Source organism: Bos indicus, chromosome 20, assembly GCF_029378745.1.
Source record: "Bos indicus isolate NIAB-ARS_2022 breed Sahiwal x Tharparkar chromosome 20, NIAB-ARS_B.indTharparkar_mat_pri_1.0, whole genome shotgun sequence".
Classification (NCBI taxonomy): domain Eukaryota; kingdom Metazoa; phylum Chordata; class Mammalia; order Artiodactyla; family Bovidae; genus Bos; species Bos indicus.
In genome coordinates, this window is record NC_091779.1 from 37,943,955 (window position 1) to 37,971,509 (window position 27,555).

At 36.1% G+C, this 27,555-nt stretch overlaps 1 protein-coding gene across 3 annotated transcripts in view; it reads left to right on the forward strand.

Moving 5' to 3' along the window:
- NADK2 (NAD kinase 2, mitochondrial) overlaps positions 1 to 22,465 on the forward strand; it is a 45,293-nt gene extending 22,828 nt beyond the window's left edge. For 2 of the 3 annotated variants that reach the window (XM_019982975.2, XM_070774761.1), the window contains 7 exons: positions 5,207 to 5,285; positions 8,239 to 8,304; positions 9,651 to 9,746; positions 15,015 to 15,070; positions 15,207 to 15,260; positions 17,262 to 17,385; positions 20,386 to 22,465. In XM_019982975.2, the coding sequence (XP_019838534.2) occupies positions 5,207 to 5,285; positions 8,239 to 8,304; positions 9,651 to 9,746; positions 15,015 to 15,070; positions 15,207 to 15,260; positions 17,262 to 17,385; positions 20,386 to 20,524 (614 nt within the window). In that variant the 3' untranslated portion in view covers positions 20,525 to 22,465. The remainder of the gene's footprint in view (positions 1 to 5,206; positions 5,286 to 8,238; positions 8,305 to 9,650; positions 9,747 to 15,014; positions 15,071 to 15,206; positions 15,261 to 17,261; positions 17,386 to 20,385) is intronic. The other variant, XM_019982976.2, reaches the window with a different exon arrangement.
- The last annotated feature ends 5,090 nt before the right edge of the window (positions 22,466 to 27,555 follow it).

Here is a 27,555-nt window from a genome sequence, read left to right on the forward strand (position 1 = left end):
TTTTTCTAGGGTGGGTTTGAAAACTCATTGATAAGGGAAGGACTATAAAATGTCTGAGAGGGTACTTGATATTTAAGGAAAGAGTCTTGGTCTTAATCTTTGAAATGTCAAAAAGGAAAAAGAAAGTGGTTGAAAGAAAATGAACTAATCTGTGGAAGACTTCATAATAATTATACATTTATATATTTGCATTTACATATATTTACTATGGGTCTAGTTATTGATTAAAAAATCTATTTGTTAGGAAATTTTTGCATCTCAGCTTAAGATTTGTATTTCAAATATTTGTGTAAGATGCTAAGGGAATATTAGCATAAAATGATATGCAGCTTTTTTGTTGTGTTAAGATGAATTCTCAGATTTGAGCTAATTTGAGGATTATATTTAGCAGTATTTTCCCACTTTGTCCCATAACTGTAAGATTTTCGTAATGCAAGAAGATCCCAAGAGATATCCTAAATATCTGTGGACTGTATAAAAGGATATTATTTCCTCTTGCATTTCATTTCTTGACTAAACTTTATCAGGAAAAGCTATCTTTACATAACTGTTTTCCAGCTTTGTTTCTGTCTGGTTGTGGTATTTGATGTTTACTTATATTTATTTTTTTCAGTTTTTCATGGTGATTTATAGCTTTATAGGTTAGATGTTCCTAAACTGTGAGTTAATGCATGTTTTAAAGATGGTTTTTCTTCCCCTGAAAAAAAGTCATTTGATTTTAGAAAATTTTTAAATAACTAGTTTTTAAAAATCTGGAAATCTTGCAAGTCATTCATAAGCAGATTTCCTATTATTGTTTTTGAAAGACTGCAGTAACTATTAAGATTTTAATTTTTTTAAAAGATTTTAAAATCTTAACTAGAAATTTTACTTTATATTTCACCAAAACAAGTTATTGCTGTCATCGAAAGATGTTCAGGATTTGGTTGTTTTCACCAACAGTATATAGGATGTAGATTCATTGCTCAGATTCACTGGTTTTAGCTTATAAACTAAATATATATAGAAAAAAATATATATATATAGAAACAAATTACATATAAACTTAGTAATATTCAGGATATTTACATCTGGTTACTGGTAGTTCTAGTAAAAGCACAAGAAATACTCAAAAAGAATTAAAAAAAAATTATTCAAAACTTAGGCACCAGTCTCTGAATGAAGGAACACACAAAATACTTAATATAATCAATGGTAAAAGGTCCCACACTGAGGCGTGTTAGTATACTAGGGATAAAGCAAACCTCTTGCAAGCTTCCAGAAAGGAAGTGGTGATAGTGGTGGTTATTGTGGTTGGAGCAGGTTATTTTATACATGAAGAATCTGGAATCAGAGTAGTTTCAGATTTCTCAATAACAACACTGTAAATTTTATATTAATTATTAATATTATTGTTATTAGCAATTATATAACATTTACAGTGTTGGCACTGTTTTAGAGAACTTTTTTGTTAGAGGGTTTTTTCCTTGATAAAGAGCTTTATTTTCTGAGAAAAAATTAGGAAGATTTCAAGATATATCTCATGTTTCCTATTTAAATTCTCTTCAGGTTGGCAGGGAACACTTCCTAAGAAACTGCCATTTGGGATTTTTGAATATAGGAGTAGGTTTGAGATTATAAATATACCACCATGTTTGATCCCTGGTTTAGCTTTTTAATTTGGAACACAGGATTAAAGAGAAAAAAATCCTGTTTTTTTTGCAAGAAGGATGATTTAACTTGAATCAAATAAAATTTTCTATTTAGTGTTATCTGTCCTTAACTAGATTATGTATGTGGTGTGCTCAGTTGCTCAGTCATGTCTGACTCTGCAACCACATGGACTGTAGCCTACCATGCTTCTTTGTCCATGGAATTTTCCAGGCAGGAATACTGGAGTGGGTTGCCATTTCCTTCTCCAGTGCATCTTCCTGATCCAGGGATTGAACCAGGCTCCCCTGCATTGTAGGCATATTCTTTACCACCTGAGCCACCTGGGTTGTATACAAATTAATGAAGAGGAGTTCATTTTTATTACCATTATACCCTCAAGGGAAGGTGTGTGCGTGCTAAGTTGCTTCAGTTGTCTCCAACTGTTTGCGACCCCATGGACTGTAGCCCAACAGGCTCCTCTGTCTATGGAATTCTCTAGGCAAGAATACTGGAGTGGGTTGCCATACCCTCCTCCAGAGGATCTTCCTGACCTAGGGATTGAACCCCGGTCTCCCACATTTCAGGCAGATTCTTTACTGTATGTGCCACCAGGAAAGCCCAAGAATGACATAATGATGTGCGTGCATGCTAAGTCAAGGGAAGGTAGAGTTTATTTATTTGTTAAAGAAAACTTTTAATCACATAAACTTGTAACTTTTTATTTGCAAGCCTAGTTGTATTAATTTGGATAAGTGAATTGATTTGATAAACAATCCTAGAATCTCAGTGGCTTAACATATTGAAGTTTTATTTATAGTTCAGCTCATGTCCAAGGAGTTTTCAGGCAACCTCCAAACAGTGGCTCCTACTGTCTTCTAAGGCTTTTGATCTTCTGTGTGGTCCTTTGTAACTATGGGGAGAAGACAGTGAGAGCATGGGGGATTCTTAAGGAAGTTGTAGGAGCCAGGCCTTTTCACTACTTTTGCTCATATTCCATTGGCCATTACTAGTTCCATGAGTATACCCAAGGTGGGTAGCTCCAGAAACATAGTCTGACAGTGTGAGAGAATTGCTCAGGATTATGGTTTCTGTCACGTAACAATTCTATACTTAAAAATATAAATTAATGATTAATTTTGTAATGGATTCTCTTGAATAGAAAATTGTCAATTGCTATTGAGTCCATCTTTTCGTGTTTTGTTGAAGCAAGGTGTAAATGAACAGTTTAATGATTAAATAATGTTTGGTAGTCAATTAGCATGAAAGAAATATAAGCAGAATTAAGATGATTAATGAGACTTGAAGCAATTTTATATATTCTCTTCCTCCTTTGATAAAAGATTTCAGGTGAAATTCAGCAAACACATATAGTAAAAGTGCTATATACAGAAAGGAAAATTAGGATGAGGAGAAACAGGAATACACATAAAAAGTTAAGACCATACAAAAGAAAAACATATGGTTACAGTTTGGTGAGACTTAAGATTTATCAGTTACTAATATATAGTGACGGCTTCCTTGGCGGCTTAGCAGTGAAGAACGTGCTTCCCAGTGCAGGAGACAGAGGTTCCGTCCCTGGATTGGGAGGATCCCCTGAAGAAGGAAATGGCAACCCATTCCAGTATTCTTGCCTCAGGCATGACTTGGCAACTGAGTACAGAGCAATGTTTAGTGAGTACTTACTGTTAGTGAACATTTGTAGAAAATCTGTGAGGAGATACAAAACATTCCATTAGTGATTACACTATGTAAAGAGAAATAATTTAAACTGTAAATTTTAACTTTTTACGTTGGCAAAACTTGTTAGTTGTAAAAATGTGAATATATTTAGTACCAAATTAAGACAATATCAGAAGTTAATTATGCAGTCTTAAGTACAATCAAATTTGATCAAACACATCATTCTTATATACCTTTTTGTATCAGATTCCTTCTGTATTGTGAGATCTAGCTGATAATGTTAGCCCATTATATAATTTAGTCAAATAAATTTTTAAAGATTCCATGGTATTGTAATAGCAACTTGTGGTAATTGAAAGAATAGTTGGGTCACTTTAGACAGTTAAAATCCAAAAGAAATTATACATGTAATTAACATTCAATAAGCATATAAACAAATAGGCTACAAGTCAGAGGAGAATATTAAATTGGTGGTTGTGTTGGTGACAGTGGTGGAAAGTTTTATAGAGTATTAAGTGTCTAATGTCTATTTATACATATTAACCTAAAACAAAATCTTAAGACAGCAAATTATCCCAGAGTTTACCATCTTAATACAAAATACTTGTGATTTCACAGAGATTATGAAAGTTAAGAATCCAAGAGAGGCTTAGCTTGTTAGTTCAGGTTTAGGGTCTCTGAAGAGGTGACAGTCAAGCTGTTGGCCGGGACACATAACTGGACTGGAAGATCTGCACCACAGCTCGTCACGTGGCTGTTAGCAGGCGGCTTCAGGTCCTCACTGTGTTGGCTTCTCCATTGGACTGCTTATGGAATATCTTCCCCCAGAACAAGTGATCTGGGAGAGGGAGTGACCAAGGGAGAAGCCAGGCTGTCTTTTTAAACCAAATCTCAGAAGTGACATACCATCATTTCTGCCTTATGTTGGTTGCATAGACTAATTCTGGTGTGATGTGAAAGGAAGAGTTATATAAGCATGTGAATACCAGGAGGCAGGAATCATGGGGGACCATCTTAGAGGCTAGCTGCTGCCTCAGTTGAAGTAAACGTTTAGCTTTGACTAAGAAAAAAAAGTGGAGGAGACAGAAAAGGTATCTTGTTCCATAGTGCATGCCCAGCAGGAGACACCTGGGTGCGGCGAACCTATTGGTGACCCTGGGAAGAAAGGGCTGGCATCTCAGGCTGGGGACTGGTTAAAGACAAAAAGTAAAGGGGACCATTTGAAGGTGAAAATCACACTTTGATCCAGAAAGCAGTGGGATTCTTTGGAGGATTTTGTGTGATAAAGTGCGGTTTAAGTAATCATCAAGGAAGGTTACATAAGTTGTGTGCACAGAACCTTGAGTAAAATAAAGATGAAAAAAAAAAAAATAAAGATGACATTTTTTTAGGAGTCATATAAGGAGATGTGGCACTGTTCTCCAGAGCTGCCATTGCTGAAAAACATTCTCTGTTTTCTATTTGAGAAATAATCTGACTTTTAACATAACTGATTTGGCTTCATACATGAGCCATGCAAGTAATTTGCTGCTTGAATCCAGAAATGACTCTCCCTTGGAAGAACTCCATCATCTCTACTTCTGAAGCAGGTTGTAGTTGGAGCAAAACTTAGCGGTGTGACAACTTGAATCTTATGCTGTGAATAAATATCAGTATATTTCATCACTCTTGAAAAATTGTTTCAAGAAAAACTAAGGTTTATTTACTCATTGCAGCTATAATGTTTAAATGATTTTATGGTTCTATATTATGAATACTTTAAAATTTAATTCATATGTTAATGTTAAGCTATAGACGCTATTAAGACAAATATTTTAATATTTTATAAAATTTATATGATAATATTTCTGAAGTTTTAAGGCACTCTCTTGGATTTTTCTTGCATTCTCTGCAGGGTTTGAGGCTTCTGGACCCCAGCTCTTGCCAGTGAGAGCACTAAATGAAGTCTTCATTGGGGAGAGTTTATCATCCAGGTACTTTTAAACTTGTCATCTTGAGTTTAAAATTTAATATTTTAGTAATTTTAAACTCTTTATTAAATTTCTACCACCTAAGATTTGTGAATAATTAATTCTATATAAGAAAAATGAATTATTAAATGAAATATTTCCACACCTTTGTACACATTAATACATGTTAAGAAGAAAGAAAGTTTCATTACCAAAAATGTTTGTGAAGCCCTACATTAAACAAAGTTACTCAGATTTCTTTACTGCAATATTTCCCTGAGCCTTTCATCCATTATATAGGTGCTTTATAAATGTTTAAGAGAATGATATATAGGCATATATTTGCAGTTGATATAAAACTTTGATCTTATACACTGTTCATATTAAAATTTCTCTACTGATTGTCTTAATGTTTCATAAAGTTGATTTATTTATTTGCTTGTTTTGATCCAGGATCCAGTTAAGGAGAACACAAAAATATTACTTATTTTTTTAATTAATCTTATTTGGCCATCATAGCCCTTTAGATTGAATTAAGAATAGTTTTTAGTCCCATCCCTGTTTTGTCATTTATGATTTTTACATTTTTAAATGGTTTAAGCCAATTGCAGAATATTGGCAGAATATTCCTTATTTTAGATTTGTATGATTTTTTTTTACTTTGCATGATAAAATTCAGACTAAGCATTTTTGACAAGAATACTGCATAAGTAATGTTGATCCTTTTCAGTGCAACATCATAAGGCAAGAGTATTGACAGCTTAAGACTTGTAACCATTATTACCAAAAATTAAGGTTAGTGAAGTTCTTCAGTGGGAATATAAAAACACAGTATATGTTTTATTACTGATAAAATCTATTTTGTGAGTGTTGAATATAACTTAGGCTTAAATTGTCAGCAGAATTTTTTGCAGAAAATTTGTGTGACCCTAGTTACTAATTGTAAAATGACTGCCATAATGTAAAGTTAATTTAACTCTTGGTGGTACATTTAGAACTTTCTTTCTCATTTTTGTTGTTGTAAGGGAGTTAGGGATGGAAGATTAGAGATAAATCTGTATTCTACTCTCCTGCTACCAGAACCATGTGACCTTTTGAAGGTCATGTAATTGATTCCCTGAGAGTTTCAAATTTTCTGAAATTCTCTTCATTATAAGTCATATTCTTTTATAGTAAGTTTAATTATGATGAGAATAATTTGTCTTAAAAAAAAAACACACATTTTAGCCATTAACTTACTACTGGAGGTAGTATTGAAGAGAACAAAACCTGATTCAACAGAATGATTTGAATTATCTTTTTGAGTTGTAATTATTTTAATATAATTTTAAATTTATGCAGTAAGATATATTGCACACCTGCTATGTGAACTAGGAATATAAAAACGAATAAGATAAAAGTAGTTGTGTCTTAATGTTTTGGAAGCTAGTAAAATACATAATTAAAAATTATTAAAAGTAAAATGTATTCTTCAAGAAATCAAATAAAAATATATACTTTAAAGAACTTAAAAATATGGTAAAGTGTAAAGATGTACTTATTTTAATATAGTAAGACTTATGCAGCAACAGAAAAAACTATAGCATATCAAGTTTGAAGCAATATGGAAATGAGTAATGGATACATTTATGTCACAAGAGAGAGGAAGAGAATATAACAGTGATATAATCTCATCACTATTGCTAAAGACAGGCAGAAGAGAACAACCTTAAAATGAGATTGGAAAAAGTCTCCATTAAAATAAGTAGATGACAAAGGTAAAGATGTTTTGTGAGTTTATGCTTATTCAAGGGAAGCCATTTAAGGGCTTACATTATTCTGTTTGTATATTTTGAAGGTCATAACTTCTGAGAGCTTCTACTAGCGTTGCTTTATGATTTGTACTTACTAAAAATAACTTACAAAAGGAGGAAAATTGGGATCAATGACTGACTTACGGAAATTCAGTGAGGGCCCGTTAGGAGGTGTCCGATCGGACGCTTCTGTTTCCTGTGGTGGCAGTGCTTTGGTGGGTTTACCCCTGATGCCGACGCTGGTTCTTCTTGTGGTCTTTGATGCCTCACCTGGTATCTTTACTAAGATTAAGGACAGCAGTGGGTGGGCTTCTGTTGCTACTGAGAAAGCCTTAACTACTGGAAATATTAGAAATTACTCTGAAAGAGTCTATGACACAGACGTAGGCAGAAAGGAAGTGAACACTTACTGAATGCCTGCTGCGTGTCAGGCACTGTGCATGCTGTGTGTGTTGTCACGGGTATGCTCATAGCAACTCTGTGAGAAAAGTGGTTGTATTTCTCAGTGAAAAAACTGAGATTTGGAGAATTCAAATCACTTGGCCAAGCTCATATGTTTAATTTAGCATCAGAACCATCATGTAAACCCAGTGTTTCTAATTCCAGATCCAGCATTGAGTTGTCATGAGAACTTATTACTTATTTTTTGAACTGCTCTGCCTGTACACGCCTTCCTCCTGGCAGTGCTGTTTCAAGGCCATCTTGTATTATTTCTTATATAGTGTCTTGTTTATTGCTTAAAGCAGTAAACGCTCTAAATAGTTGGTAATTATTACTGTAAAATTTCTGACCTGCATACTAGAATATAAACTTCTGGAAGATTGTGTCTATTAAATCCCTAGTACCTCGCACAGTGCTTATTAAAACATTAGGCACTTAATAAATATTTATAGATTGAATAAATATTGATGCTGTCATTATCTCCATTTTATAGGGCAATCTGTGGCTCAGAGAGGTGAAGTAAATTGCCCCAAGTCACACAATTAATAAATAACAGAGCCGGGCTAAGTCTGTGCTTTTCTTTAGTGTGTGCAATAGAAGTGTAGTTTTCCTGAAAACTGAAGTGCTTTGCTTGGAAAATGTGAAGTGTGGCAATATTATTCCTGCCTCATTTATAATGTTCTTAAACTTAAGAACATTTTAAAAGCCCAATTTTTTTCTTTCTCCTATTTGTTCTAACCTAGAATGTCTTATTCTTGGGCTGTAGCAGTGGACAATTTAAGAAGAAGTATACCCACTCTAAAGGGACTGTGAGTTTTATTGCTGCCTTAAAAAAATAATTTCCCTGAAACCAAAATTCTATGAGTTGACTAATCTTGATAAACTTGCATGTGAGAATGACACTAAATTCGCTGTTTGTTTTGGACTCAGCGTCTCTCTCCTGACTTTTCTTTCTCTTTACCTCTGCTGCTTTTCTGTCCCCACTTACCTCTAATCTCTGGTTTCTACATGATTCTGGCATAATAGCAGCCATTCCAATGGATTTGGCTGACTTGTCTGTATTGTATATAATAGACTAATGTACCTAAAATTCTTAATTTTCTAGGAAGACATAACAAAGCTATGAAATAGATTAAATGTGAATATTAGACTTGCTGTCTTTTATTTTTAAAGAGAATGCTGACTTCAGAGAAAAAAACGACTTGGAGTTGTATCATATGAAGCATTCACAAACCACGAGCTTGGCAGGAGAAAATGAAAGGGTTAGAATAAGAGATAAATTATCCAATGAATGTTAATATTTGCAGGGATGTCTAATAATTGTCATTGTTTTGAAAAGCTATATATTGTTAAGGGTTTATTTTAGCTTTTTTATTTGCTGGATAAAAGTAGCTCAGTGTTTGTTGACTGTTGACACCATTATTTTAAGACATAGTTTACAAAATAGGCTTCTGTATGTTTCAAAAGCTCTTTGAATAGTTACAAATCACTTAAATATTCATGCAGTTAAAAAGTGGTGTCATTTTTTTGGGGGGGGGCTGGTGTCAGAAAACCCAGTTGACTCCATGTTTATTAAATAATCTTAGAAATATAAATCTTTAAAAAAAATTACAGTTCTTATTTTATCCCTAGTTTTGTTCACTGGTCCAGGACTGGTTGAGATTTTTCTTTAGAACCTCATTATTTCTGCTAGCTTACTATCAATTCAAAAGGCACATTAGTACATAACTTGAGAAACAAGAGTTAAGTAGAAACGGTTGGTAACTTGAAGGATTAGATGCAGACTTAGATGTGTCAAGGACTAGCTCCTGAGAAAACTCCCCTAGGAATGGCATTTTCTTTTTGAATTCTGAAATCATCTTCTGTATGTTTCCATAGCAGTGCTAGGTAAAAATTTATAAGAAGCTCTTGTTTGAAATCTTAAAGGATGGAGGCACATATAGGTCAGAGAAGGATGTAGACATATAGATATTTTTGAAATTTTTTCACTTAAATCAGTATTGGAATTAGCATCATGATATGTGTCCCTACTAAGTTAGGTATGTCTAAGTCAGGATGACCTACTTAGATTTCATCAGCTCTGAAAAAGATACTTTATCTCATTTACCATGAGACATAAGTTCTGCAAATCCAGTTTTATATTCTCAATTCATAGGGCTTCCTACTACGAGATTTCAGTTGATGATGGTCCATGGGAAAAACAGAAGAGCTCTGGCCTCAATTTGTGTACTGGAACAGGATCAAAGGCCTGGTGAGTAACTTGGAATGTTGCTTATCAAATTTTGTGAAATGCTTTAAGTAATATAATTTGCGTGTGGTCTCACATTGGTGTATCTGAGGCCTCTGATACGCAGGAAGGGGCCTGGCATTGATTTACTGGTTGGCTCAGTTTCTGTTGCACTCATCCACTGGGTCCAAGAGTCGAGCTTTGACTTACAGCTCGGCCTGGATCTGGTCATTCTTTATCTTCCTGCACTAGGTTTATAAAGAGAAAAAAGAAGATGAGTGTTTTTAGGGAGTGTATATTTTAAAAAACGAATATTTTAAGTTATAAAGAAATGAAAACAAAGTACAGTACCAAAAAATATGCCAGAAGTTTGTGCATTCAAGGCCTAATTGGAGATAACCTGGGACATCCTGAAACCTACCTGCCCTATGACTCCTCTCTGGGAAGTCTCTTGCACTTCTTAGCACACATGTGCCTATGCCTCCCTGACTTTTATCTGTAGCCGTCATCTCTCTTGAGTACAGGCTCATATTGTAAAATTACCTACTAACTACATAAGGATGTTAATAGCACTTCAGATTCAACACATTCAAAACTGAATTTCTTGTCTTCCTTAGTTCTCCTGTGTTTCTTGTCTTGCTGAATAGTATCACTGTTACTTACCCTTGACTTCCTAGTCTCAGGAAGACACATTATTCCCTAAAGGCTGGCTCTTAACTCTGGGTCTTCCTGTCCTCCCTCTGTACTTAGCAGTCTCTGAATCCTCTCAGATGTACTTCAGGAATTCTAGCCCCTGCTTTTCAGTTTCTGTGGCTGTTTCTTGGTGTCGCCCCCTATCTCTTTAGTGAATATTCTTTGTGCCTCATCTTGCTTCTTCAGGCTGTTATTCGTAACTCCTACCACAGAGTAATATTTCCATAATGTAGATAGATCTCACCATTTCCCTTCTGTGCTTTAAAACTTTCTTGACTCCTGACTGTGTTCACATTACTCAGTCTGTCATATGAAGCCCTTTAAATGTGAGCTAAGGTTCCTTGCCAGCCTACTCCTGCCTGACCCTAACCCATTACACTGGAGGCTCTGCAGGCTACTTGCAATTCTTAGCACAAGCCATGTTCTCTCTGGGCTTTTTGTTTTTGCTCAATGTACCTTCTTCCTGCATTGACTGCCTGAACATTTTCCACTTTCCATCTACTGGCTAAAAATTCCAGTCTTCAAATGTCATTTAAATGTCAAAATCTTTGCTTAAGACCTTGTTCTTTTCATAAGCCTAATTAATCAATCCCTTTTTTTGCCCTTACCCAGCACTTTTTCCTCATAGCACTGTTATAGCACTTAGCACATAATTGGTTTCTAGTAAGTTCATACCCAGTTAGTTTGAGCAACTTGAGGCACATGGGGTGGTGACTAGTGACTTTTTTTTGTTTAATTTTTTCTTTGCTTAGCACAGTGCTTCATACTTATTCACTTAAAATGCTTTTTTGAATAAATGACTACATGCTCACAAATACAGCTAAAGCAGTACTTATCAAACTGACTTAAGTTTGAATTCTTTAAAACTTAAGTTTTATTTCCCCTACCACTCACCGTATGGTTGAGTCCTGTGTTGATGTTGCATTTAAATAAGTATGGCTTAGATTAGAAGTTCTGTCTTTTCTGTGTTGCTTATTAACGTCTGCTTTGTGCTCAGTGCTCTAGTGTAGAGCCAGTTCTGTCTCTCTAACCATATCCTGTCCCTGCCACCTTGGTTACTTAGTCCCTTTTCTACTCAGCCTTATGCAGCTTGCTTGCTTCTGACATGATCTACTCTCCTGTTATCCCTGATAATTCTTTCATTATGATTGGATTTCCCATGTATCATTTGATCCTTTTTCTCTTCAGAGAGTAAGGGGAGAAAAGAGAAGCATTAGGGGAGAAGAGAGAAGGCTAGGGATCAGAGATACTGAGGGAAAGTTTATACGTTCTATCCATTACATTAATAATTTCAACATACCGCAGTACCATCTTTGAGCACTTTCTTTGTCCCAAGTAAGTATATTATCTTACTTAAATTCTCAAGAATACTCTGAGATTAGTTAGTTTTATTTTCACTGATAGACTATAAAAAGTCTCAAAAGTTAACTGACTTGCCCAAAGCCATGTGGCTGATAAATGGAGGAGGTAGGATTTAATTTCAGGGCTTAACTCTAAACCGTAGACTTCTGTGCTCCAGAAGGAGGAAAATCTTGGAGGGTCCCCTGTGGGAGGTTATGGGAAGTGTTGCCCATGATAGTTGCTCTTATTCCTTTAGCTGGAACATAGTTACATGCTGTGTGGCTAGAGGGGTGGGAAATGCAGCCTAATCATGTGTCTGGGAGGGTGGGGGGAAGAGCTCGGGGATTAGCTGTCCCATCTTTGCATTTCCAGAAATTCTTGCACAAGACATAGGATGTGGTGGTTACGTTGCATAACAAGCGTCTGTGCATCGTCTCAGTGTCACTCACCTCAGTCCTTTCTCCGGGTGGAATGTGTTTGCCGCACACAGTAGAGAAGTACCACAGAGCAGGGTCGTTTGTCTCCATGAGTTCTTAAGCCTGTTCCCAGTCCTCCTCCTTTGTACATTCTGTCCCAGCAGACCTAATTAACGATGAGGAGGTGTTCTTAAGTAAAGAGAAAGTTTTACTGGCTGATGAAGATACGAGACTCTTTGCCTTTCAGTTCGGTTGTCTTTAGTAGAAGTTACGTCCGATTGCACATCAGAACTCTTACAGTGGTGAAGGCTGTAGACCTAAGGAAAGAGTTGTTGTTTGCCAGCTCACACCTGCTTTGTCGTATAGTTTGTCTTTGATGTAGAATATAAACCACTCCTAAGGGTAGATTGAATTGGCTGAGATTTAGATTACACCAGCAGGAAATAAGTTTTAATTTAACCGCAACTCAGAGAACTTAGTTTGTATTGACTTGTGGTATTCCTAATAAGTCATAGTTCTAGGAATGTTAGAACATGTCTTGTAAGACTTCTGCTCTCTTAAACTAAGTCTTAACTATAGTAAAGATACATGAGTCACTATTATCTTTTGCCCTTTACATATTTTATTTCAGTGGAACCCTATTAACAGCTTATTTTTATGTGACTTTAAAATAGAATTCTAAAGCAGTAATGAGGAATTAAGAGTGTAACTCATACAGATTTCCTTGCACTTGACATTTTTGTTGAGTTCTTGCCAAGAGCCAGATACTGCCTTTAGTGCCTTATGGCTTGTAGTGTGTGACAGTAGTAATGCTAATGAGATAGGTTTTGTGAACCTCATACTAAACCAGAAGAAAGCCACAACACTTGAAGTATTTTGGTTTCTACCACATAGTAAGTGTGAGCAAGAGGCGAGAATGGAGCTTGGGGTGTTTGGAATGTAAAGTTGGAGGGTGAGTAATGGTGAAAAATAGGTTAGGCAAGGGCCATATTTTAGATTTTTTTTTTTTTTTTAGCATAAGGATATGGTCTGTGAATGACTCCAATTTTTTAATGTAAAAATTTGTATATCTGCATTTTTCTTAAGAGAATGTCCAAAATGTTTTCACATTTCTCAAAATATGGAGAGTATAGGATTAGAGCGGGTATATGGAGCATCTCTTATTCTTCTTCCCTCAAAATGTTAAGAGCCCCTGAATTAGGTTTAGAGTCGTGTGACTATGCAGTGCTGTTCCTTTTCGAAGGAGCATCTACTGGAAAGAGGTAGAGGCAGGAGGGGAATTCTAAATTAGCTGGAAGAATTGTGTTTTTTAAAAGAAACACCTTTCCTTAACCACCTGTTTAGTCCTTAGGTGGTTAAGGGTCTAACCACCTTTTAAAAGTTGCTGCTTTTAAAAGTTACTCCTGTTTGTGGTAATGTTTGTTCTTCAGTGGTTACGCATGGCATCTTGCTAAAGGTTTCTCACCTACAGAAATTATTTTATAATTTAAAGAAATACATGTTTAAAAACTGTGTTAGGACTTCCCTGGTGGTCCAGTGGTTAAGAATCCGCCTGCCGTTCAGGGGACACAGGTTTGATCTCTCATCTGAGAAGATTACACGTGCTGTGGAGCAACTAAGCCTGTGTGCCACAGCTACTGAGCCTGTACTCTAGAGCCCCGGGAGCTGCAACTGCTGAAGCCTATATGCCGTAGAAACCCGTGCCCTGCAAGAAAAGTCACCGCAGCGAGAAGCCCATGCACCACAACAGAGTAGCCCCCGCTCGGCATAAAGAGAGAAAAGCCCACAAGCAACAATGAAGACTCAGCGCAGCCAAAAAGTAAAAAATAAATAAAAATTAAAAAAAAAAAAAAAACATGTTAAATAATACAAAGGGGATACAACGAAAAGCTGGTTTCTTTCATTTTATATTCTAGTACTAATCTCCAGATATAACCACTCTATATATTTTTTAATATAAGTAACACAAGGAAGTTCTATATAAATATATAGGACAGCTGACTCATTGGAAAAGTCCCTGATGCTGGGAAAGATTGAGGGCAGAAGGAGAAAAGGGTGTCAGAGGACGAGATGCCTGGACAGAATCACCGATGCAATGGACGTGGACTTTTTATTGGGCAAACTTCAAGAGATGGTGAGGGACAGAGAGACTTGGTGTGCTGCAGTCCATGGGGGTGCAAAGAGTCGAACACAACTGAGCAACTGAACACACATATACACATACATATACTGTATAATGCTTTTGGTTTTTTAACTTAATGTGTTGATATCTTTCCACATTGGTATTATACATATGGTTGTAGTATAGTCTTTTTAATATCTATGTAGTATTCTACTGAGTGGCTATATTTACCCAGCTTTCTGTGGTTTTGCTATTGTAAACAATGCTTCTGTAAATATCCTTATACTTGTCTTTGTGTATTATATGTGCAAGTATATTTTAGGATAAACTACTAGGTTGAAGAATATGTTCATTTTAAATCTTAACAGAATTGTCTAATTGTAATTTTTATAATTCCATTAGTATATGGGCATACTTCTCTTCCCATACCCATGTCAATACATTATCAGTTTTTAATCTTTAAAATCTGAGAAGAATCTTGTTTTAATATCTCCTCAGGTATGAGTGAGATTTAACATATTTTCATATGACTCCTGGACCGTTAACCCATGTACTTTGCCTACTTTTAAAAACTATATGAGGTGGCTATTGTTTTTTGGGTATGTTTTTGCCTGATAATTTCTAAGAGTTCTTTGTACATTAAGTAGATTATTCTTTTTTCATTTTTAGTATGTTTTTAGAACTAAAATAAGAAAAAATGTTTGTGGTATTTATTTCTAGGTCATTCAATATTAACAGAGTGGCACCTCAGGCTGTGGAAGATGTTCTAAATATTGGTGAGTACTAAATAGCTCTTATGTTACAATTATAATATGCTATATAATGTGTAGATTTTATTGTATGTTAGCTATATAGTATGTCACAAAATATTTTATTTAATCAAGATATTTTCCCCCTTTCTTTTTCCAATAGCAAACCGACAAGGAAATTTAAGTCTTCCATTGAACAGAGAATTGGTAGAAAAAGGTCAGTGACAAATGATCATAATCACTGACGTTTTCAGTTAAGTTCTGTGTATATTTTGAGGATGTTATCATGAAATGTACTTGTCTAATTAAGCAAAGCATAGTACTTTTTTGACTCCAACAATATAATACCCCTTAAAATATATTGAATCAGTAGAAAGTTTAAGTTGAAATTTTATGATTTTTGTCAGCCATGGAAATCTAACTTCTGTGTCAAAACAGTGTGATTGCAAACTTTTCCTGGGGAATAGGAAAATGTAGAAACATACACGTCTGGCAAATAGGAAATGCACACCTAAATTTGGTGTGCCGTTAATATCTTCTGAATGGGAAGGAATTCATTGAGCTGTGAATGCTTACCTTCACATTCAACTAAAATGTTATCTTATCCTTTTCCTACATACTCCTGCCCAGTCAGTTCAGTGTTCCTTTAAGAAAACCAGCACTGGTCGAGAAAGGATACTTACCAGGGAATTTGAAGACCTGGGTTCCAATCCCAGACCAGCCAGTCACTCACTGAAACAATGGGCAAGACTGTTTTCTTTGCTCCTGTGCTTCCTCAACAGTGGAATGAGGGAGTGGACATAGATTGCTGGGGAAGTCTTCAAATTTGTTAAAAAAATTATTTTAAAAAATATTTAAATTCATAAACTGAAAACCACATTCATTTGATTTACATATGAAATTTTAACACACTAAAGTCTATTCATCGAAAGTATGGACCTCAAACTAAAGCTAAATAGTGTTGTCTCTGTTTAGTTGAAGAGTATCCTAAGATTTCAAGGTAAATTATTTTTAGAAAAAACCCCCAAATCCAAACTTGTTTATAGTTGCCTTTACTTACCTATGCTGCAGTTGTCATCTGTAAACATTTGAATTTGAGAGTTATGGTAACAGATATGTTCATATTGGTTGCCTTTAAAGTGATGTAGCAATACATGATAAAGTATATTAACAGAGTCAATTCATTTTATTTGTGTGTTTTGGATTCCCGAAAGACTTTCTTTGTTGAAATGGTTTGCCTTTAAAATAGTTTGTAAACAGGAGTAAATCTCTGTGGTTACTTTCAGTTCTCTAAAATGGATTGTTTTCTCCCTCTCTGATTTTGAGACCTAAAATATTATTTTAATCATAGCTTTGAGTTGGAATTAGTGTTAAATCTGTATCAAAGGAAGGAAAGTGAGGCATTTGTAGTAATTGATTCTTCATTAGATAATTTAACTTAAAACAGTATATATAAAACAACTGAAATTTACATCAGTTATGTAAAGTAATTTAAGGGTATATATAAAATACAGTGATTTTTATTTTAATAAACATACTGCTTTACTGAATGAATATTATTCCTTTGAAGATTTGACTTATCTTCAGAAGCAATAGTGAATGCCAATGGTGCAGTCACTGTTACAGACACTTCATTTAATTCAAATGAAATTTTGGTATATAAGGTAGATTATCTGATAGTTTTGTGATGTCTTTTAATGTGGTGTTCAACTAAATGCTTTTTTCAAGCCCAGTTTCTTTGTACAGTTGTCTTTAACCAGTTTGTGCTCTGCATGCCAACTTTGTGTGCCTCTTGGTTAGGGAGAAAGTAGATCCCAAAGGCTTGTAGAAATACCTCATGAACTCTTTGGCATGATGTTTTGGAAAGGAACTTATTAGCAAGGGATTATATCAACTCAAGTTCCATTTTTGAGTGCTTCAAACTAGTTTCTCCTTGTTTACTGACTTTACAGTCCTCCCTTCCCCCACCAAAGGTACCTATTTCTGCTATCCTGCGGGTGATGTAGGCTTCTGTGGGCTAATTTGGGAACATACTCCTTGTTTATAAGCATTTTTTTTTTAATGGAGTTTGTCATGAGTTCTAAGAAACTTGCTGCCAAACAGACTTTTGGAATAGAACTGCCTTTAAATTGGGGATAGCATCCATTCTCATTATGCACTTCTCAGAAGTGACTGTTTTTCATTGAATGTGCTAATATTTGGCTTTTTTCCTTTATAGTAACAAACGAATATAATGAATCACTGCTCTATAGTCCAGAAGAACCAAAAATACTTTTCAGTATTCGAGAACCAATAGCAAACAGAATTTTCTCAAGCAGTCGCCAGCGTTGTTTCACCTCAAAGTAAGCTTCCACAGTCTCTTGTAGCTGTTTTCCTCCCTTGTAATTAATTATAAAGCACATTTGGCTGTGAAAGTATTCAGTTTCATTAAATCACTCCTTCAAACTTAATCATGCAGGAAAAGTAGAAGCTGTGGCGCTACAGCGGTATCATGCTAATAACCTGGCTAACGTGATATTTTCTCTGAAACTTACTGTTTCATTTTAGAGAAACTAAAATTTAACTGAGTGGAAAGAAAGGACATGGTTATTTAATTGGGTAATGTGTGCTTGTTTGTTTTTACTTTATTAAGTAAGACACAGTAAGATCAGATTGTCACTTCAAAAGAAACTGACTGGAAAGCAACTTTTTTTTCATATGCTGTGGAATAAAAGCAGGACATACATTCATATAAAGCCTAAATTGTGTAGCAACATAAAGGACTCATTTCTTTCAGCTTTTCCCTACAAGTGAATCTCCCACCCATGCCCACATCTATTAAATTTGCCACGGATTTTTTTTTTTTTTGAGGGGAAGAAGATATACAAAAATGTTTATAATTTTTGTAAAGGTTTCCCAGTCTTCCAGACTAACAAGAAAACTTAACTATAGTTAGGGCTTCCCTGATACTTCAGCTGGTAGAGAATCCTTCAGCAATGCAGGAGACCCCAGTTTGATTCTTGGCTCAGGAAGATTCCCTGGAGAAGGGATAGCCTACCCACTCCAGTATTCTTGGGCTTCCCTGGTGGCTCAGATGAAAAGGAATCCACCTGTAATGCGGGAGACCTGAGTTCAGTCCCTGGGTTGGGAAGATCCCCTTGGAGAAGGGAATGGCTACCTACTCCAGCATTCTTGCCTGGATAATTCCATGGACAAAGGAGCCTGGCAGGCTACAGTCCATGGGGTCACAAAGAGTCAGACACAACTAAGCGACTTCTACTTTCACTTTTCATGGCAAGCAAAGAATAGTTCAGTTACAAATTGCTTCTTAACAGTGTGCATATACTTTTTTGAAAATGCATAATTGATTTTTTTCCAGGAAAGACACTAAAAAGGATAGTGATCATATTTAAAAATCACTTAATCATTTGAGAATTAATTTTGATTAATCAACAAATCTGTACTCAGATTGGGTAAGACTGAAAGATTCATTTAAATGTTTGCTCATGTAAGTATGAGAACAGCTTTATGACTTTGGCTGGAAAATATTTCTTAGCAACAGATTGACAGGTTGAACTAAATTAGAGTTATTAACTTTTGTTAATCAAGACACCATGAAGAAAATAAAGAGGCAAGCCACAGAGTGAGATAGTATCTATGTTCAGCAATGGACTCATATCCAGAATATATTATAAAAATTCTTACCAGTCAGTAAGAAAGAAGGCAGGCAACCCCTTAGAAAAATGGCCGAAAGTCTTGGACGGGCATTTCGCAAAAGAGAATATCCAAATGGCTGATACGTGTATGGAGAAACATCCTTGACCTTATTCATGTGAGAAATGTAAATTAAAACTATATCATATAATACCATAGTCATGTAAGGATGTGAGAATTGGACCTTAAAAAAGGCTGAGTGCCGAAGAATTGATGCTTTTGAATTGTGGTGCTGGAGAAGACTCTTGAGAGTCCCTTGGACTGCAAGGAGATCAAACCAGTCAATCCTAAAGGAGATCAATCCTGAATATTCATTGGAGGGACTGATGCTGAAGCTGAAGCTCCAATACTTTGGCCACCTGATGTGAAGAGCTGACTCATTGGAAAACACCTTGATGTTGGGAAAGATTGAGGGCAGGAGGAAAAGGGGGTGACAGAAAATGAGATGGTTGAATGGCATCATCGACTCAATGGCATGAGTTTGAGCAAACTCCAGGAGATAGTGAAGGATAGAGGAACCTGGCGTGCTGCAGTTCATGGGGTCGCTTAGAGTCAGATATGATGGAGCAACTGAACAAATACAATACCACACACACACACCAGCCTAGCTAAAATCCCAGTTGTTGATAAGGTGGAGCAACTAAAACTTTTATATAAAAGTGGAGCAACTAGAAATTTTATATAAAACTTTTATACTGTTAGGAATAATATGGAAAATTGTTTGGCAGTTACCTACCAAAGCTGAATATAGGACATGCAGTGACTCAGTGATTCTGCTCGAAGATATATATCCAGCAGAAGTGTATACACTGACAGATATGTATGTACGAAAAGACATACTCAAGAATATTCATAGTAGCAATGTTCCCAATAGATAAAAACCCTAATGTCCATGAATAGTAGAAGAGATACTTAAGTTTTGGTATTTTCGTACAATGCAGGTGTTTTCAGACAGCAATGAAAATGAACCCAGTGCTGCTACGTATGATAATGTGGATGATTTCACAAGCATACTGTTGAGCAAAAGAAGCCAAATAGAGGCATATCTATTGTATTCTTCCATTTATATAGAATTTCAAGAATAGACAAAGCTATTATTACTATGTGATTGAAATTAGGATAGTGGATATGCTTGGGAAGGAGGCGCGGGGAGTAGAGACTGGGAGATGGGTTAAGAGCAATGAGGGAACTTCCCGGGAACTGAGTGTAACATTCAGTTCCTAATTTGGGTGATGATTACACAAGTGTGCTCATTGAGCTGTACCCTGATAATTTGTGCCTTTTCTGTATGTTGTATATAAGTAAAAATTTTACATGACAGTAGTTACATTCTTGGTCAATACTTAAAATACTTGTAATGGTAATAATGTTCAAAAAGCTCCTATGAGTTCCATCAAGTCTGAACTTGTTCACTTTTAAGTGTTTGGGTGAATGGAGCTATCCTGAATGTTTCAATTTTGAGATTTTTTTGGGTAATGTACTCATATTGACATAGTCACTAATTCTCTCATAACAAAGGGCAGGGCAACTTGATTTTTAAAATCAAGGCCAGATGATCTACCTGCCAGTTTAGATAAAAACTCAGTGTTGTAAAGAAACTGCAGTTTAAGCAAAGTGTTGATATTTAACACACGTCTCTCTCTGCCTAGGGTGTGTGTGCGTTCTCGGTGTTGGGATGCATGCATGGTTGTGGATGGAGGAACTTCCTTTGAGTTTAATGACGGAGCCATTGCTTCAATGTTGATCGAGAAAGAAGACGAGCTTCGAACTGTGCTTCTAGAGCAGTGAAGGATTGCCTCAGATGACAATTTTGATTGCTAGAGAAATAGTTTTACTGCAGAAGCAGCCTACCAGTCATAAAGCTACAGTTTTTGGTTGTTGAGACTGATTGGCCTTGGGCTGAAGGGTGACCAAGAAAGTGAGATTTGCATTATTTTTCTGACGGATTCTGATGGAAAAGATGTTCAGTATGTAAGAAAATGGAGGACTAAACTGATTAGAATTCATAACAGTGAAATTTTGATACTGCTTACAGTTGGTTTCCAAGAGTGCTGGTATCTTTATAAATTTAGAGAGGTAGGCTCAAATAAAAGATTTCATGTTTAGGATTTGAAATTTAACTGTACAAGTTTTTTTTTTTTTTTCCTTCCTTTTCCTCCTCACTTTGTGGAATTGGTCAGACCAAACACATCTCATTTGATTAGTATTTTTTTATAGTACCTAAAGATTAAGGTTTTTTAAAAAACTTTGATGGAGAATTTTGATAAATCCTGATAAATGTGTTTTTGTATATCTGCCAAGAGTTTTCTAATTTCAGAACACAATGATATTGTTATGACTACTGATTTAAAAATTCAATCATTTTTGAAATTATAGATGTTTTCATTTCATTGACTATCAGGTTAATTTTGACAATGCTGGGTGAAATATATAAGGACAAAATCATGGCACTATTACAAATGTATTAATTAGCCAATAATTATTTTAGGTCTTTGGTAATTTTTTTTAATAATTTGAGGCTGATAAAGTTCTTCCATATTTAAAACTCTCTAACGGATTTAAAGACAAAGGATGAACTGATTAGGCACATTCTATTATGAGTTTGGTAAAACCTATAACAATTTTCATCTAGTATTAGGAGTATTGTCAGAAAGAAAATGGATTGTTTAATAAATATGCAAAACATTTTAGTTTTGGAATTGCCTTACTTATTATCATGGTAGTTTTCACCTAGTTCATATTCCAAATTTTACACATTAGGTTTGGAGGATAAAATGTTGTGGCTTTTCTTTTTTTCCCATTATGACAGTTTCTTTACCTAATTCCCAGTTTACTTATAAATAATCCTAGAATTATCACAAAAAGTTCCTCTTGCTGCATCATGAGACAATTGGTATTCTTAGTCCAGTTATTCAAAGTTGTATTTTTTTTCCACTTGCTGTTAAAAATTTGTCTTCAGTCACTGTAATATTTACTGAACACCGACTCTGCCATGCACTGTGTCAGGCGCTGGATGTACATGGTGATCTGAACAGCTGCTGTCCTGATAGAACTGAATTTGGTGAGCTCAGAAGTAGATTCTGCGAAAACTAGGATGTGTAATCAAACCGAGGTTTGGCTCTTGGGTTGGTAACATTTATCATGTTCTTGTCAGATTTTTAAATATTATTATACAAAGATAATCTTAGGTTTTGATGTATATCCAGAACAAGAATTTGTTTTTCTTAGTTGAGAGTAACTGCATAGATACTACTCGCAAGGAGTTTACATGATGCATACAATAAAAATTGGGTGTTTTCCCAGAGATGGATCTAGTTTCTGATTTGATTTAATAATGATATACTTAAGATACCACTTTATAAAGAAGTGAAATTCCACACTATAGAAACTCCTTAACAGGTTTAAAATACCTTTTTGACAAAAATGCCAACTCCATCTTTAATATCAAAGAAATCTGATTGTCCAAAATGGTACATATATCTGTTTAATATGTAACATATTAATAGGTAACCTGCTATGTAAAATTGTTTATAAGCCATATTTTAGAGGTTTAAAAACTACTTAATGTGTTCCATTTGTGATATAACCTTTAACATTTCTGACCTGTTGTGGGATTTACTTGTAAGAGGTGACGAGAGGGAAAGGTTGTTAGAATAGCAAAAATGTTTTTATGAATGAGTTCCTTTTAATGGCAACTACATGTGAATAAAAGTAAACCATTATCTTTTCTTTTTTAGTTCATTTATTTCTTCAGCTCTTATGGGTCATTATTTGAAAACCAGATTGCCCCAGAATATTATATTTCATGTCTTTTTTCCACACTATTACTCTTTTCCCTGTTGACTTCATTCACTGCTAATATGTGACACAGTGCTTCCTGGTAAATGTAGATTCTTCAGATATTTTTGAGTTAATGTTTTTGATATTCCATATGTATTTCTATTCATGGATCGAGTAAATCAAAATCATATTACATGAACTGCTGAACTGGAAAGAAGAATTGTTTTAAATGAAGCTTATTCCTTAACATTAAAGTAAACATGAAGGATTAGGGTGTAAATCAATAAGAAGGCTTATATATGTTTTCTACATGAAGAAACATATAAAAAATATTTTTTAAGTGTCACAGGCTTTATTTTATGATAGATTTTTAAGAAAATTACTGGCTAAACGAGGAGCTAAAAAGAAAAAATGGAAAAGGATGTTTGAAGTGTTAATTTGAATATTTTATAGGCTAGCAAAGGCATGGATTATAATGAATTTTGTTCTCCCATTTTTAATAATCATCAGTGGTTAAAAAAAATTCAAAACTTGGGATCCTGGAAGACTTTGAAGAGCTCTATCTGAACAATACACACCTTTTTATACCAGAAGATTCTGAGTTCACTGGGAGTAGGGGTTGTGTGTTCTGATTTGTACAATGAATACTTGAAAACCTGCATAGCTAGAGAAGAAATCTATTATAATAAATGATGGTTTTACATGCTGAAACAATACTGCTAGGGAGTCTGTAGGTCGGGGGGTGATGTATTGATAGTTGCAGTAAGTAGGACAGTATTTGGGGAACTTTCTTTTTTTTTAACCATTCTTTTAAAATGTTTTCCCCAACTGCAACTTTTTTTTTTCTCCCTACACCTACTCTCTTTAAATGATTGAAGAGAGCTTGAATGATTTGTTACGTTGTCATCATACTAGATTAGTTCTTTGCTTTCACAAGTGGCTTCCCTGGTGGCTTAGATGGTAAAGAATCCACCTGCAATGTGGGAGACCTGGGTTCCATCCCTGGGTTGGGAAGATCCCCTGGAGAAGGGAACTCCAGTATTCTGGCCTGGAGAGTTCCATGGACTGTATAGTCCACAGGGTCACAAGCAGTCAGATACGACTGAGAGACTTTCACAAGAAAATCTATTTACATAGCTATTTCCTCTTGCTTCAGAGCTTTCCTTCAAAGCATCATGTCACGATAAATGATTTTTCACAAAATCATTCTATTCATCTTTGAAGTATTTCCATTAGTCTTTAAAATGGGTTGTTGTGGATTATCCACTTACCATGTAGTTTTGGATTAAAATATCACCAAAGTCTTTTGGAAGGAATGATGCTAAAGCTGAAACTCCAGTACTTTGGCCACCTCACGCGAAGAGTTGACTCATTGGAAGACTCTGATGCTGGGAGGGATTGGGGGCAGGAGGAAAAGGGGACGACAGAGGACGAGATGGCTGGATGGCATCACCGACTCGATGGATGTGAGTTTGAGTGAACTCCGGGAGTTGGTGATGGACAGGGAGGCCTGGCGTGCTGCGATTCATGGGGTCACAAAGAGTCGGACACGACTGAGTGACCGAACTGAACTGAACTGAAAGTCTTAACCCCTCTATTTTCTGGTTCTTGCAGCAATACCACTGTAAGTTAGCTTACAGGTACTATCCTGAGTAGTAAATTAATAGTTTTGAGTAAAAAGACATTTTAAAAGCCAATGTAAATGACCAGGTTTTTAAAAAAATACAACATGAAATCATGGTAATGGTTGGGATATGATCAATTCCAGTGTGCCTGTTAATTTTAAAATGTGTGTCTATGGAAAAAAGTCTGCCTTCTAGTCTCTCATCAGTCACAGCCCCTTCCATCTGAAGACCTTAAATATAGTGATTTTACTGCTCAAATGTACAAGGTAGATATTTTGATATTTGGTTTAAGGAATACCAAAATATCAGTATCTTGATATTTAGATTCACTAAAAAGTAACTCAAACACTAGAGCAAAACAAATCCATAAAATGAGCTTAGGCTTTAGGGTTTCAACCTGTATAAGGAGTTAGCGTCTTGGTGGAGAGAGCCTTTTGACTTTCTGGGACCTTTGGCCAGGTGGGGATGGGGAGAGGAGAGGTAACGAGAGAGAAGGTTGCCTTCTGTTTGTCCCAAGGTTAGGTTATCCAGTGGAAAGGTGTTTCCAGTTTTCCTGGACCATTTAGTGTCTTTCCTCCTGTTCTAGACCTTGCCCTGTCCTCTACATTGTAGATCATTAGTCAATGTTGGATTGTAGTTAAGTTCACCATAATAGAAGGGACACAGTCACTTTATCCAGAAATAAATATTTTGCATTTGGCTAGAGTTTGCCTAATAATCTTGGGAACTTGCAACTAGGGTATAGAAGAGGAATCAAGAGCCACAGGCAGACTGTTAACACTGTTGTTGTTCAGTCTCTTGGGTCATGTCCAACTCCTTGTGACCCCATGGACTACAACACACCAGACTTCACTGTCTCCCGGAGTTTGCTCAAGCTCATGTCCATTGAGTCAGTGATGCTATCTAACCATCTCATCCTCTGCTGCCCTCTTCTTTTGCCTTAAGTCTTTCCCAGCATCAGGGTTTTTACAATGAGTCAGCTCTTTGCATTAGGTGGCCAAAGTACTGGAGCTTTAGCATCAGTCCTTCCAATGAATATTCAGGGCTGATTTCTTTTAGGATTGACTGGTTTGATCTCCTTGCTGTCCAAAGGGGCTCTCAAGAGTCTTCTCCAACACCACAGTTTGAAAGCATCAGTTCTTCAACGCTCAGCCGCCTTTATGGTCCAACTCTCAAGTCCATAATGACTCCTGGAAAATCCATAGCTTTGACTGTATAGACATTTGTTAGCAAAGTGATGTCTTCTTTTGAATATGCTGTCTAGTTTTGTCATAGCTTTCCTTCCAAAGAGCAATCATCTTTTAATTCATGGCTGCAGTCACCATCTGCAGTCATTCTGAAGCCCAAGAAAATAAAATCTGTCACTGCTGCTTTTTCTCCATTTGCCATGAAGTGATGGAACAGGTGCCATGATCTTGTTTTCTGAATGTTGAGTTTTAAGTCAGCCTTTTCACTCTCCTCTTTCACACTCAAGAGGTTCTTTAGTTCTTCATTTTCTGCCATTAGTGATATCATCTGCATATCTGAGGTTATAGATATTTCTCCTGGCAATCTTGATTCACAAAAAGAATGAAAGGCATATGGTGTGTGCCTCTTGAAGGAAGACAGTAATACCACCTATCCTGTCTCCTTGCTATGATGTTCAAAAAAACCTTGACAAACTAAGCCTATAGATCAGGGTCTCTCAACACTGGCACTGAGGTTTTGGATCAGATGGTTCTTTATTGTGGGGAGCTGTCCTAGCTATTGTGGGATGGTTAGCAGCATCCTTGGTATGTACCTGCTGGAGGCCAATAGCTCCTCTCCACTTGTGACAACCAAAGCAGTTTTCACATGTTACCAGTGTCTCTTGGGTGGCAAACTCACTCTTGGCTAGCTTTTTGCAGCTAGATCTATCAGTTTATGGAAATAGGGGACACATGAACCTGTTAAATACTATTCCAGGGATGGATCACAACAGTAAAACCCAGAATGGGCAACACTGGACAAGCAACCTAGTTTCTTCCATATGTAAAGTGTAAGGATAGTAAAGAAGAGGAACACTAAGATTAAGAGACTAAGAAAATGTCAATGTCAACTAAATGCAAAGTATGATCCGTGTTTGGAGCCTGAGCAAAACAAATCTATGTAAGAAAAGTTTTTACATAGCTAGGGAACTTTCAACATCATCTTGATATTTAATGTTTTAGAATTAAATCAGAAGAATATCTTTCAGAGGTAGATACTGAACTATTCATGAAGTCATGGGTCTCGGTTTTGCCTCAAAAATGATCTTGTGAGCATGTGATGTCCATGGGATGGGAGAGAAGGGTGAAATGAGATTGGTCATGAGTTAATGACCTTTGGAAGCAGAAAATGAAATTCATCATCTTTACCTTCTGCATTTGACATTTTTGATAACAAAAAAGGAAGCATGGTATTGATATTAAAAAGGAAGCAAAAAACTGGGTAATATTCAGGAAGCATCACCATTCTATTTGAATGTGTTCAAAAGGAGTTAATTCCTAGAAGATCTCTGGATATAGGGTAAACTATTCAAACAGTTTGCTAATGAGAATAAAATGCACAGTACAAGCTGATCAAGTCTGTATTTAAAAAGTGCTATGAGCAGATTTTTATCGATAGTACTTGATACTTTATTGATAGTACTTATCACTTAATCTCACATCTTATAAAATATGTTAATACTTTAAGCACTTTAACCGTAACAAGCCTGATTTAGTACCTTGTCAAAGAATTATAAACATTTTGACAACACATGAAGTAGATGGGACAAAAGGGATCATGTTATGGCTTGCTTTAAAGTGCTTTGTTCAGAGGGTTGGGGCCTCCCTGGTGGCTGTGATAAGGAATCTGCCTGCAATGCAGATCCAGAGAAGGCAATGGCACCCCACTCCAGTACTCTTGCCTGGAAAATCCCATGGACAGAGGAGCCTGGTAGGCTGCAGTCCATGGGGTCGAGAAGAGTTGGACATGACTGAGTGACTTCACTTTCACTTTTCACTTTCCTGCATTGAAGAAGGAAATGGCAACCCACTCCAGTGTTCTTGCCTGGAGAATCCCAGGGACAGGGGAGCCTGATGGGCTGCTGTCTATGGGGTTGCACAGAGTCGGACACGACTGAAGCGACTTAGCAGCAGCAGCAATGCAGAAGATGCAGATTTGATCCCTGGGTCAGGAAGATCTCCTGCAGAAGGAAATGGCAGCCCTTTCCAATATTTTTACCTGGGAAATCCCATGGACAGAGGAACCTGGTGGGCTACAGTACATGGGGTTGCAAGAGTAGGACACGACTTAGCACACACACACATTCAGAGGGCTGAGAGAAATCTCACACCATACCTAATGCTCGTTTTAACCAGAGTGCTTAAGAAAAATAGAGAAAGAAAAAAGGAATACAACTTAGCTGAAGTA